Source organism: Martes martes (genome assembly GCF_963455335.1).
Source record: "Martes martes genome assembly, chromosome: 3".
Classification (NCBI taxonomy): domain Eukaryota; kingdom Metazoa; phylum Chordata; class Mammalia; order Carnivora; family Mustelidae; genus Martes; species Martes martes.
Window position 1 is genome coordinate 74,769,510 of NC_137890.1, and position 12,650 is coordinate 74,782,159.

The 12,650-nt window shown below is 48.4% G+C and overlaps 1 protein-coding gene and 1 long non-coding RNA gene across 3 annotated transcripts in view; one reads left to right on the forward strand and one right to left on the reverse strand.

Annotated features, from left to right (window-relative positions):
* Positions 1-9,339, reverse strand: part of GTF3A (general transcription factor IIIA) — a gene marked incomplete at its 5' end in the record, with an annotated part of 13,116 nt that extends 3,777 nt beyond the window's left edge. Inside the window, 6 exons of the mRNA XM_080799398.1 lie at positions 398-471; positions 1,700-1,788; positions 2,158-2,254; positions 6,119-6,219; positions 8,940-9,151; positions 9,255-9,339. Of these exons, the coding sequence (XP_080655524.1) occupies positions 398-471; positions 1,700-1,788; positions 2,158-2,254; positions 6,119-6,219; positions 8,940-9,151; positions 9,255-9,339 (658 nt within the window). The remainder of the gene's footprint in view (positions 1-397; positions 472-1,699; positions 1,789-2,157; positions 2,255-6,118; positions 6,220-8,939; positions 9,152-9,254) is intronic.
* Positions 9,340-9,389: 50 nt separating this feature from the next.
* LOC308340454 overlaps positions 9,390-12,650 on the forward strand; it is a 36,169-nt gene continuing 32,908 nt past the window's right edge. For both annotated transcript variants that reach the window (XR_013966598.1, XR_013966599.1), the window contains exon 1: positions 9,390-9,516. This is a non-coding gene — a long non-coding RNA (uncharacterized lncRNA). The remainder of the gene's footprint in view (positions 9,517-12,650) is intronic.

Below are 12,650 nucleotides of genomic sequence, written 5' to 3' on the forward strand. Positions count from 1 at the left end.
TGAGGATGCCCGTAAGGAGAAGGAGGACACAGGCAGCAAAGAGGTAACAGTGGTGAAAAAGCCAACCATGGCCGGAGCGCTAATACTCTCAGAAGCACAGAACCCCCAGGCACTTGTGGCAGACCAAGAGATACCGGCTGTAAACAGTGATGACAGGAGTAGAGGAACAGACGAGGGTGTGCAGTGCCTCTGTTCAAGTCTAAAACCTGAACCTGCAGCACGCGGGCCCCGCCTAGATGGTGTTGGGTGCCTCCGCGGGACCACGGCATAGAACAGAAAGCATCTTACAGTCAAAGAACTTGACACAACACACACACACACGCACTCTCTCACACACACACACTCTCTCTCCTGGGGTCTCCTCAAAGCAGGGGCCACCGGGGAGCGCCAGACATACCCTCGTGGACCTTCCTGTGTCGCTTCAGCCTGCTGGGTGAGGCGAAGTGTTTGCCACATCCTTCCTGGGCACACCTGGGTTAACAACAGTCCCACATGAGCCAATCCGCTTTTGTGGAGCATCTACTGAAGGTATTACTCTGTCTTTTTCTGCTACCCAAGTCTCTCCCCACCACCAAACCAATCATAAAGAGGAGATTTGAAATTGAGACCGAATCCCAAGTGAAATTCAAGTTACTTGACCAGCCTTGAGACCAAACAAACTGAGAGAAGAGTCATGACTTCTTTTTTTGGCGTTGTGATCATATTAAAGTGTTCATCTTCACCATTTTGAGACTGGGCTGTTTTCGTGGCTACAAGACAGCTGAGGTAAACCCCTAAAGCATTCTCAACTGTCTCCCGGGTCTCACGCTGCCACCTGGGGATGGTGTGGAAGGAAAGCAGCGGCAGACGCATGGACTCTGGTGAGCCACACGGCACGGCCGCTTCTGTGCAAAAGGCCCCGGTGGCACAAGAGGTGGCAGGCCTGCCAGCGAAGCGACACAGGCCCTACAGTGACCCCAGGCAAGCCACAGCTCTGGGGGGACCAGGAAGGCACTGGGCAGGATGGTGACCCACAGAGCGGCTGGCCAGTGCCCTTGAAGATGCACCTCCGAGCAGGCAGCTGGAGCTCCCTGACTCCCTCAGCAAGTCCAGTCCCGTGTGTCCAGTCACCATCCCTGTTCCTCAGGAAGGCCACTCTAATGCACACAGCCCTGTGACTTCTGCTCTGTAGCAAAGGAATGCTTCGTGTCTGCATAATGACAGTTCACACAATTAAACAGCCTCTTTGGGACGCCGGGGTGGCTCAGTCAGTTAAGCGTCTGCCTTTGGCTCAGGTCATGATCCCAGGGTCCTAGGATGGAGTCCCACATCGGAGCTCCTTGCTCAGTGGGGAGTCTGCCTCTCCCTCTGCCTGCCACTTTCCCTACTTACGCGTACCCTCTCTCTCTCTGACAAATAAATAAAACCTTTAACAAAAATAAAAATAAACGAGCTCTAACTGAATAAAGTCATTTCTTAGCTTTCCCTTCGAGCTTAACCATAACTATACTAATTTCACAAATCACTTAGAAATATATTAACTATTTCTGTTGGAAAAGAAAAGCACAATCGAACTTTTGAAATGGCCCACTATATCAATGGGCATTCACGGTACAGAAAAGCGTTAAGAAATGGTTTCTGAACACTTGCACCCAACCTCTGCCTTTCAATCTTATTCCCACCTCAACTGTAAGAGAGCCCAGGCGCGGGAAGCACCTACGTGAACAGCGGCTCGTTGGTGTGCTGGCACTGGTGGATTCTCAGCTGCTGGTGTTTCCTAAAGGCCTTCTTGCAACCTTCAAAAGTGCACTGTTTAATAAAGGTTCATTAGTCTGGAGAAAAAAAAGAACCGTTCACAAGAGAATTCCCTCAAGATAAACATATTGTGGAACTTTATACTTGCTACTTGTTTCCACTGAGTGTCAAATTCTAGGCCAGGAAGCTTTGAAGACAAACCCATTTGAAACAGCATAAGGGTTTCGTTTGGGGCAGCCTACCCATAATAAACTTCATCAGCACGAAAACGTTTGCTTTCAAAATAAGCCGCTTTTATGCTAGCTAGGTATTGGGCTAAATTCAGGTATTTGACAGACAAAATCTGGTCGATGAGCATTTTCAAAACATGGATAATAAGCATAAAAATAGAGAATTTAGGCACAGAAAATCATTCATACTTACTACATATTGTTTTTGTTGATTTTCATGTTTACGTTCAAAATGTTTCTTCAAGTTTGATTTTGTGTTGAATTTTTGATCACAACCGCTGGCTGTACAACTGTAAGAAATTATATAAATCAAAATATTTACAAGCCGAGGGAAGAGAATTTTTAAGATGCATATATCCTCCAACTTTATAAAAGTACTTTCCCAAGTACGGTATAAAATAGTCTTTAACAAATTCCAAAGTGTTAAGTCAGTGTCAGCCTCTCAGTTCTGACATGATTACCAAGCACTGAGATGCGTTTTTAATGTCAGGCCTCTGAAATCAGGCACAGTGCAGCACATGTGCTTCGTGAACCAGGCAGAGGAAAAGTGGAAAACACTAGTTCCAAAAACCCAAACCCTGCTTAGGCTTAAATTGTATTTTAGTTAAACTGTTCTCAATTTAGAATCAGATAACCTTAATTTTGCTTGAAATGTCACAATAAGCTGCATTTCCAAAAAACCCTCAAAAACACTAGCTTCTGCTTACCATCAGAGGTAAAAACAGGTATTTAGAGTAAAACCACAAACCACACGGCCTCTCGCATATCATCAAGCTGTCCTAGGCCCCCTTAATGAGTGTTTCTATATCTCACCCTTGAATTATCTAAATTCTTTGGGCGGTTGTGTTTTTTATTGTGAGCTCTTCTTGTGAATAGTTCTCCAAAGCCTGGTGGACGAAGCAGGACCTCCCTGAGAGCCCTGATCTCAGATGTCATTCACTGATAAACACTGGGTAACAGTCCTGTCGGACACTGGGCTATCCACAGGGACAGGTGGAGACACACAGGTAGGGGCCGTGCAATCGATGGCACTAGAAGCACACAGGAGGGGCGCTGGGGCAGAGACCACTATGAATTTCAAAAGGGGTTGTTTTTGACTTTGGGAACAGAACACAGTTTTAGCTGGGTACATGATGAACAGAAATAGAGCTTTTTCCAGCCTCCCTTGCAATTAGGGGTGGCCACATGGCTGTTTTGGGCCTGTCCTGTTAAAGCAACCACAAAGCGTCTGAGAAGGGGGCACACCTCTTTTGCTCCTTTGTCCACCCTGGTGGCTGGAACGCCTGCATGACAGCTGGAGCTCCAGCAGTCCTCCTGGAGCATGATGTTGAAGCCCCAAGATGAAGATGGCAGAGACAGGCCACAAAGAGCCCAAGTCTCCTGACTGTGGCACACCCCTCAACTGTCCACTTCCGCATTTCAGTTAAGCAAGAAAAACAGAGGCTGTCTTGTTTAAACCACTAGGGTGCTGGGTTTTGTGTCACTCTGGCCTTGAATCCTGATCCAAGCATCTAACCCAACACAAGTGCGGGGCAAGAGGACAGGGCCCAGAAACGTCCTGACAAGAAGCAAGGAGCAGGCACAGGGACCCGGTAGACGCAGGCAGCGTCACAGATGGGGCCGCTGGTCAGTTAAGTGCTGCTGGACCACAGTTTCATGTCAGAGTCAAGCAAACAGGGCAAGATTATAAAAAGACGAGGTCACCAAGGTCATTTACACAACATACTAAGATCCTAGACTTGGTTATGAAAGCCTTGCTTAAAACCTGTGCCCAGCCTTAAAAAGGAAAGCAGTCTGGAGGCATTGAAAACACCATTCAAGTGGGAGTTAAGAGGCTGGAGTAAGACCACAGCAGCCGGAGGGACAGGGTCTGAGGGACAGCTGAGAGGGTGAGGCGCCCAGGGGAGCTGCCTTGCCTCTGCTACGGGTCGTCAGGTAGACAGAGATGCCACCCGACAAGAACGAGGCAGCTGAAGACCAGGCAGGTGAAGATCAAAGGAAGCAGAGTTCAGACTTGACTGGGAGGGATTTGGGCTTAAGGAGTCAGAGAGACACCCAGCAGCACCGTCCAGATGGGAGCCTGGAACTGAAGACGGGTCAGGCGAGAGAGAGAGCTGGCCGGGATTACCAGAGTGGCCTTGGTCCAGAGGGAAGAACACTCAGCTTTCCTGGTCCCCCTGTGCATCTGTACCCAGCTCATTCTCCTTGAAGATTTCATCTTTTAAATAGCACAGAGTAACTTAGTTCAGAATCCAAAGAGCATGAAAAGGGACACGGCTGCGTGATGCCCCACCACTCTAAGGACAGGTGACACTTTCAGTTTTATTAAGTAACTTTTAACGTTGCAAATATAAATACAGATTCTTCCTGTCCACTCCTCCCTCCTCCTTTTTACACATAAAAAGGCAGCCCTCCGTACACACTCTTCTTAACTTTGGTCTTTCAGTGACTATGCCTTGGAGATCCTGTTTCCCAGGCAACACCTGCATTCATTTTCCCAGCTGTAGACTATTCTGCTCTGTTGCTATGCTCTTCAGTCCCTCGTGATCAGCAGGTGGGTGGGATCCCAATGCTCCTCTCCTACTAATAGTGTTGTGCCTCATACATGCATTTAATATAGGCACGAGTGTACCTACGGAACAAATCCCCCAACGTGAAACTTCCAGGTCAAAAACTATAGTCCAGCTCTATTTTCCAGACCGCACTTAGTTACTCTCTGCTGGGCTAGCTGAACTACATTTTGAAATCCATTAAGCTTTACTTAGGGCTATTTATTTTGATGATACACCGTGTGCTTACGCCGGGGCTGAAATAAAGACATCTGCCCCCCACCCCCCCGTAATTTGTCCCATTCCCGCTCGCTACCACGCTGGTCACACAGAGAGGTGGCTCTCCACGTGGAAAAGGACAGTGAAGATGATCCCATGTCAACTACTGACAACTCACTTTCCCCAAGACTGTTTGGACCTTAGTGAGACATGAGACACTTCACCTTCACCATCATCTTAAACTAAAAAAAAACAACTTAGATCATTAGAAAACCTTACATGCAAGGAACTGTCTCATGGAAGACAATTACGATATCAAATTCCAACATGGGGAAAACCAGTCTCCTGTATGTAGCTCTGGACAGCTAATAGAGTATTATTTTTTCAATGAAAACTAAGTGTTTTCACGGAACGTTCTGTTCAGTGGGTCTCCAAGTGTGGATGTCAGACCAACAGCATCATCATCTGGGAACTTGCTGGAAATGCACATTCTCTGGCCCCACCAACTACCTACGGAATCAGAAACTCTGGGATGGGATCCAGCACTCTGGTTTTAACAAGCTCTCCAGGTGATTCTCACGCTCCCTAAATCTGAGATCCACTGCTTTAAAAAAGTAGCTGATTCAAAAGGCAAGCAGTACCTCCGTCCTTTCAGAACCAGCAACTCCAAGAAGAATAAAATAGAACCTGGTGTGGGAGAGGTGCAGGGGCTTAATTTGAAGAAATACAAGATAAAACTATTAAAAGCTCTACTTCTTCATGCTTCTGTCTCTTATCCCAGAAGCTTATTTACTAGTTCATAAAGATCCTGTAAGCCGCAGAGGCAAGACTGCCAGGGAACCATTATCCCATCTAGTACGAACAGAGTGTTTTGGGGGGAGGATTTCCCAGTCAGTATGTACTTTAAAAGGGAGAAGAGGGGTGCCTGGGTGGCTCAGTGGGTTAAGCCTTTGCCTTTGGCTCAGGTCATGATCACAGGGTCCTGGGATCGAGCCCTGCATTGGGCTCCACTCAGTGGGAAGCCTGCTTCCCTCATCCCCTCTGTCTGCGTCTCTGCCTACTTGTGATCTCTGTCTGTCAAATAAATAAATAAAATCTTAAAAAAATAAATAAATAAAAGGGAGAAGACAGGATGCAAACTCAAGACAACTTCAGATAAACTCACTGCTGAAGTTATCACACACAAAGGACCCACAAAACCCCCTCTTCTCTTCCACACATCCAAACCCAGTCTCCTCTTGGACCCAGAGAAGCAAAGGAGAGAAGCTGCTCGCTCCTGGTCTCAGGAGTGAACAATCCATTTCCTTACCAGGAACGATATGGCAAATACTGGTCAATATGCCAAATACAACCGCTTCAAAGGCCTCAGAACTGTGCTCTACTTACACAAATGGCTTTTCCCCCGTGTGAATCAGGATATGGCGGCTCAGATGGTAGTCCCTGACAAAGGCTTTGCCACACCCTTCATGGTCACAAACAAACGGTCTCTAGCAGGAAGGAAAGAAAAAACAGGTCAATCCTGCCCCAGTTAGTAATTCTGGTATTACTCAAACACCTAAAATGTACAGGAGGCAAAACCATGGACGCCACCTCCAGAGACGGTTTCCTCTCAGTAAGTGCTGAGCACCAAGACTAGATAATAGTGTTCTACAAATGCCACAACTTTCTCACAAAGGCAGTGTCACAGATTTTGTTCTATGAATAGCAGATGAAATAAGCAGGTAGCCTTCACAGTAAGAGATGGCACTGCTAACCTACTCCTAACCTGACAACAGGCTTCACCGGCACCACCCCACCCCTGAAGGTGACTTATCTGCCATCAGCATGGCCAACATGCATGTGTTTCCAACCACAGCGTGTTTTTATCCATTCGAAGCCTAAGGCACAGGAACGTGCAGGTTCCGTCTCATCCCAGACAAGCCCAGTGCCTATGCTAAGAGAATGCCCAGCACATCTCCAGGAAGACATTCACAGGTGCCAGAGCAAAGCCATCAGCTCCCAGCCTAACTGCAACCACCACTTGCGACCCAGGGAGGAAGGGTCTCCATTCTAAACCTATAGGAAAAGTCAAAACTGTCCCTCAAATAACCAGTTTTGTTTATTTGATTATGAAAAACATAACCCCAAGACGGTCCAGGAAGGAGGTACCAAAGCCTCAAATATCAGTACTAGTAGCAAAGCCAGTAGACAGGAAGACAGAAGAGTTTATTACTGGGGGAAAATCCATGGAACTTTGCACAGTATTTGTAAGTCTTTCTTTTTTTGTTGTTTTTGTTTTTTTACTTACTTAATTTATTTTATTTGACAGAGAGAGATCACAAGTAGGCAGAGCAGCAGGCAGAGAGAGGTGGAAGCAGGCTCCCTGCTGAGCAGAGAGCCCAATGCCGGGCTCGATTCCAGGACCCTGAGATCACGACCTCACCCAAAGGCAGAGGCTTAACCCACTGAACCACCCAGGCACCCTTGTTGTTTTAAAGAGAGGGCAGTTTATTTGTCTAGAGGGCAGAGCTGAGGGAGAGGGTTGGAGACTACTTGCCCGATGCCCCAAGGTCATAGACAGTCTATCCTTCCTCTGGGCCATGGCTCTGTGGGTGACCCACAGAAGGGAGAGGAGGCTCATGCTGCCCCAAGGGTTTTCAGGGAGGGATACAAAAGTGACCACATGCTTCCCTACTTGGACATACAAGTTTCAGAACCCACAATCTGAGGGACAGAATGGGCAAGAGAAAGGATAGGGTGGCAGAACTTAATGGATGTTTTGAGTGAAGACAGTCACTGGGTAAGACTGCCGAGACAACTGGGTAGCATGGGTAAAGTCAAGGGCAGAAAGGAGCAGTGAAAACAGTCAGTGGGGAAGAGGAAAAGATTTGGAGGAAATGATCAACCTTCCAATGCTGGAGAGGGTAAGGAGGATGGGGGCCATGAGGACATGTGACGGAATGGCCTGTATGTGAGGTAGGTGCTAAGAGAAAAAGCAGGGCTGCAGGCCTCTGGTTTAAGAAATTAAGGGCCTTCAGAGGAACCTGGATGGCTCAGCCGGCTGAGCATCCAACTCTTCATTTCCACTCAAGTCATGATCTCAGGGTCATGAGATCCCGCTCCACACTCAGCACTCAGTCTGCTTAAGGTTCTCTCTCTGCCTCTCCCTTTCCCCCTCCCCACTGCACTCCCTTTCTCTCTAAAATAAATTAATTAATCTAAAAAAGGATGGGGGGGGAAATTAGGGGCCTTCAGATGAGGCAATGTGAAGCCAGGTTCTGCCAAACATTGGGAAATTGGGCAGATTCCTTGGCCTCTGTGAACGTCCCTTTCCCCAGAGGTCATCTTCCAAAGACTTCATATTGCCCTCAAAATAAAACCCAAACTCCAAACCCTATTTGTACCCTGGCCAAAAAATAAGCCCACCAGACATGCTTCTCAGACCTCCTCTTGTATTGTCCCCAACTCAATCACACTCAATCACAGCTTCCTTCTGCAGGTTTTTTTGGTGGTTTTTTTTTTTTTTTTTTCCTGCCCAGACTGTTCGTCCCTCGTGTCTCCATGACTGGATCCTTTCTGTGTCATTCAGATCAAAAGAGACGTTTCCTGACCATCTTCTAGGAGCTCTCAATTTGCGTGTCCCATTCCTACTTATTCCTTTGCCCCAATTAAAGCATACGGTGGGTGACAGCAGATGCCTTGTCTGCTTTGTTCACTATTCTCTCTTCAGGGCTAGAAAGGTACTGAATTATGAAGGAATGAATGCATGCTGCTTGCCAAAGCTCCAGGACTTAGAAGTCATTCCCCGTTCCAGTTCCAGGAGGCCAGGGGTTAAGTCAGGTGTCTGTTGCGGGTAAAAGTAGGGGATATAGAAAGGATGAGAATAAATGTATCCTTCCTCTGTACCTATTTACAGATTACCCGGAGGTGATGACTGGCCAAAGCTCAAGATCAAAGGGGAAGCGTTGGTTTAGAAAGCCCCGAGCCCATGACAAGAGTGTCTGGGTCTCAGAACGTGTCTACCTCTCCTCGGCTCCTCCCAAACCTAACGCAGAGCTGGTTCGCCTCTATGATCCAGGTTGCCAAAGCTGAACATGTCTTGCAAAGGCATGTGCACCCACGTGCTGCCCCTGGCCTCACGGACAGAGCCCACCAGGCCGGCCACCGCGTCCCGAGTCCCTGGGGCTGGACACCATGCCCCTCCGCCGCATGGCTGGTGCCTGGTTACCTCCCCCGTGTGCTTGCACAGGTGCGCGTCTAACTTCCAGGCCTTGTTGTAACTGGCGCTGCAATCAGGGAAGGAGCAGATGAACCTCCTATTGAGCCCGGAGGGCGGCGGGGCGGGGCTCTCGCCGGCCTCGGTGAAGGCGTCGGCGATGGTCAGGAATGACACGCCCTCCGCAACCGAGGCCGGCGGCTCCAGGGCGCCCCGCACCGTGGCTCAGTCAAGTGCCGAAACACGTGCAGCAAACGGCTGCGTGTGACCGACGCTCAGCCCTGCGCCTTCCGTTCCGGGAGCACCCTACTTGCAAGCCCTCCGCACTTCCGGGAGCGCGACCCCAGCGGGGCGGGACTGGAGCGCCGGCGCACGCGCAGATAGCAGGCCCCGCCCCGCGCCGGCGCCGCATCCGCGCATGCTCCGGCAAGCCCCTGGCGGGCCGGCGCCCCTCCCACGCGTGGGGCTGGGGGCGTGGCTTCCTCATCCCTAGCAGGAGGCACCGTTGGTTAACCGGCGCTACAGAGCGGAAGGCGCAGTTGGTTTGTGACCTGCTCCCCATCTCCACCGCCGCCCTCTGCACTATGCCGTGCGTAATTTAAACTAACTTGTCCTTACATTATTGGTTTGGCTTCTTATGGATATGTTTGGTCGTATGCTTTCTACGTGCTTCCTGAACTTGTCTGTGCATTAGAATTAAGTGGAGATCTTTTACAAATTCCAAACCCAGAGCATACCCCAGACCAATTAAGCCACAATTTCTGGAGGTAGGACATAGGAATCAGAAGTTTTGGAAACGCCCCCAGGCATTCGAGTGCTCATGGAAGTTTGGGAACCACTGCCCTAAGGCCTTGGCCTCTCCAAGTATGGTTTGCGGACTGGCGACATTGATAGAAATCAGAACCACAGACCTACTTGAATCAGATCTCCAGGTGGTGTGATGCACATGAAAATTCGAGAAGCGCTGCCCAGAGGCTCGAATGAATATAGGTGTCTTTTTTTTTTTTTTTTTTTTTAACGAGGATCGCATGTTTAAAGGTTGTCCTTGGATGAGGGTAACAACGATGGGATAGATTGTCTGACGTTCTGCCAGGTGTGTTTTTTTCATATCCTGCGTCATTCCAAATCGAAACAGGTCTTTGTCAGAGGGTGATGAACAGGTTCCTGCAGAGAAGTTTCGAAAACAAGCCAGGGCTTACTGGCCAGTCCTGATCTGGGATCCTCACAGAGTACTCACCCCTGAGCTCAAGCCCCTCATCTTTACAGTGAGGATGATGATAATAATGCCTGTCTCAGAGTGTCATGAGACTGAGAGAGGGTGCTGGGACGTGGGTCCACCTATAGCTTTTCTTGGATTGCTGCTGTAGCCGGGATCTGTGGGACAAGCCCACATGCATCCCTCCCTCCCAACCTCCCACAACTCGGAGAGTCTTAAATGCTTTCCCTTGTGTGGGTTTTGGCTTTCTCCTCCTCACTCCCACTGTACCCTAGACATGTCTAGGATACTGGGTGAATCTCTTCAAGATACTCCCTTAGCCTCCTGACCCCCATTCAGTGTGCCCACGGCTCTCCTCCTGCCTTCTTGACTTTTCCCGTCTCTTTAGTTCTCTTTAGTTCTTCCCACCTTCTTAGCTCGGTACCCACGTTCTCATGCCCAGCCCTCTGCTATGATGTATTGTGGTGGGAGAGCCTCCTCCTACACCTACCTTTGGGTTCCAAGTTTATTAACTGTAGGAGTTTGGATAAGGTTCTTTGACTCTCTTTTCTCCTAATACCCTAATACCCTCCTAATACCCACCTGTTACAGTCATTTTTGGAATGAATGAGATTATATGAAACAACAGTTCCACTTATTACAGGCCCCTGTGCTAGGCCCATCGACCACCAGTTTCAGTTTTCCCCACAACACTGCGTGTAAAGCCACTAATAGGACCCAGGCCATGCCTTTTTCCTTCTGTCTCTTTCTTTCCTGTGAACGGATCCATTGTTCCACCTCTTTCTTCCTGCAGTTTACTCCATAGTGTGTTTTTCCAATACCCATACTTCTAAATGACAAGTGGATTTTTTTTTTTTTTTTAACTTTAACACCAAGCAACCAATCTTACTTCCTCCATCTGGCTATACCTCCTTCCCTCTCTTGCCCTGTCAACAGTGATGAACTCTGTCTCCCACTCATGAAATCCTAGAACAGTGGTTCTAATCCCTGGCTGCACACAGGAAAGTCACTTTTGAAAACAATGACACCTGGGGCCCCCAGTGAAATCTGAGTCCCTGATCCTCCTCCTTCCTCTTTCCCTTTCTCACTCTCTGTCTAGTTTTTCTGTACTCGGAACCTAGACACCTGAAACAGCCTGTCAGGCGGCTTCCAGCATCACCTCCCTAACACATCTGAGATTGTATAAGTTTAAGTGTGCAAGACTGCTAATTGCAAAGCATTTTCAGTCCTCTTGGCTATTGTGCCTGCAGCTCAGGTAACTGCACTCAGGTGGGAAATGGGGGCCCTGAGCTCAGCCCGCCAGCAGTCTCCTTCCTACTCTAAACAGATCTCGTCCTATTTCCTCCAGATAAGCTTTACCTGATTACTGCAGCCCTCACCCATCTTTTCTGCCTTTGAACTTCTGCAGCCCTTTCCTTCCATAGCACTGTGGAGAAAGCTTTCCAATGTCTGGGTTGTCTTTGACTAGCAGGCTATAAATTTCCTGTTTCCCCGATCCTGATTTACTCTCCATAAAGGCAGAGACTGGATCATATTTTGAGTCCCCAACAGCAAGGTGACTTGCACACATTATTTCTTGGTTATATGAGCACAACCATGAACTATTGTGTGAAACCTTAAAGGTTTTACATGAATGTATTCATCAAGGAATCTTTCTGTACAAGGAACGCTCGAACTAATCCACGTGAAAAGAGATTTAGGGTAAGCATTCAAGGGAGTCTCTCTGCACTGATTGCGGAAAGACCTGATAGGATCAGTCATCGGCAGACAGTCCACATCTCCGTCTGACTGTCGATACTTGGATCTGCTGTCCTCCTTAGCCTCTCTCCGGGCATCTGTTAGACGACTCTAGGAAACTACTTGCCTGGCTGTGTGCACGTTTGTTTGTGTGTATGCATATGTGTGCTTGTATGTCTGCATGTGCGTGTGTTTTTTCCCTTCCCCCTTCTCTCCCAGGCTTCATGCCCTCCCAGCCCCCAGATCTCTGGTCATCCCTGCCTGTTTCTCCACTCTTCTCTATAGATTAGCTTCTTCTATGAGATTCTGAGTTTCTACCCTTGTGACTGTGGTTTTCCAAGGGCTGTGGCTCAACCCAAGCAGTCCTGACTTTATATAATCTGGCTCCTTAATTGCCCATAGCTAATCACTCCTGAAAGAGAATCTTGGGCGCACCTGAGGTTCAAACTCTTTTCCCCAGGCCCAGACAGCTTCAGCCTGGAAGGGATAAGACTATGCCTCTTGTAAGTCAAGCCAAAAGGTTAATATAGACAGAATTCTGATATACCCCTTCTAGCTAGAAAATTTCATTTACTAGCCTCAGCTTTTTATCAACTCTTGACCCTCTCCTTCCCGTGAAGGGAGCTGGAGATATTTTCTCTCTCCTCAGCTGTGTGACTTGCTTTGGCTTGTGAGTTGAAAGTGACAGTGTGCTGGTTCTGAGCCCAGGCCTCAAGAGAATTTGTGTGTTGTTCTCTTAGGCTTCTGTCATTGGCCCCAGGAGGACATTT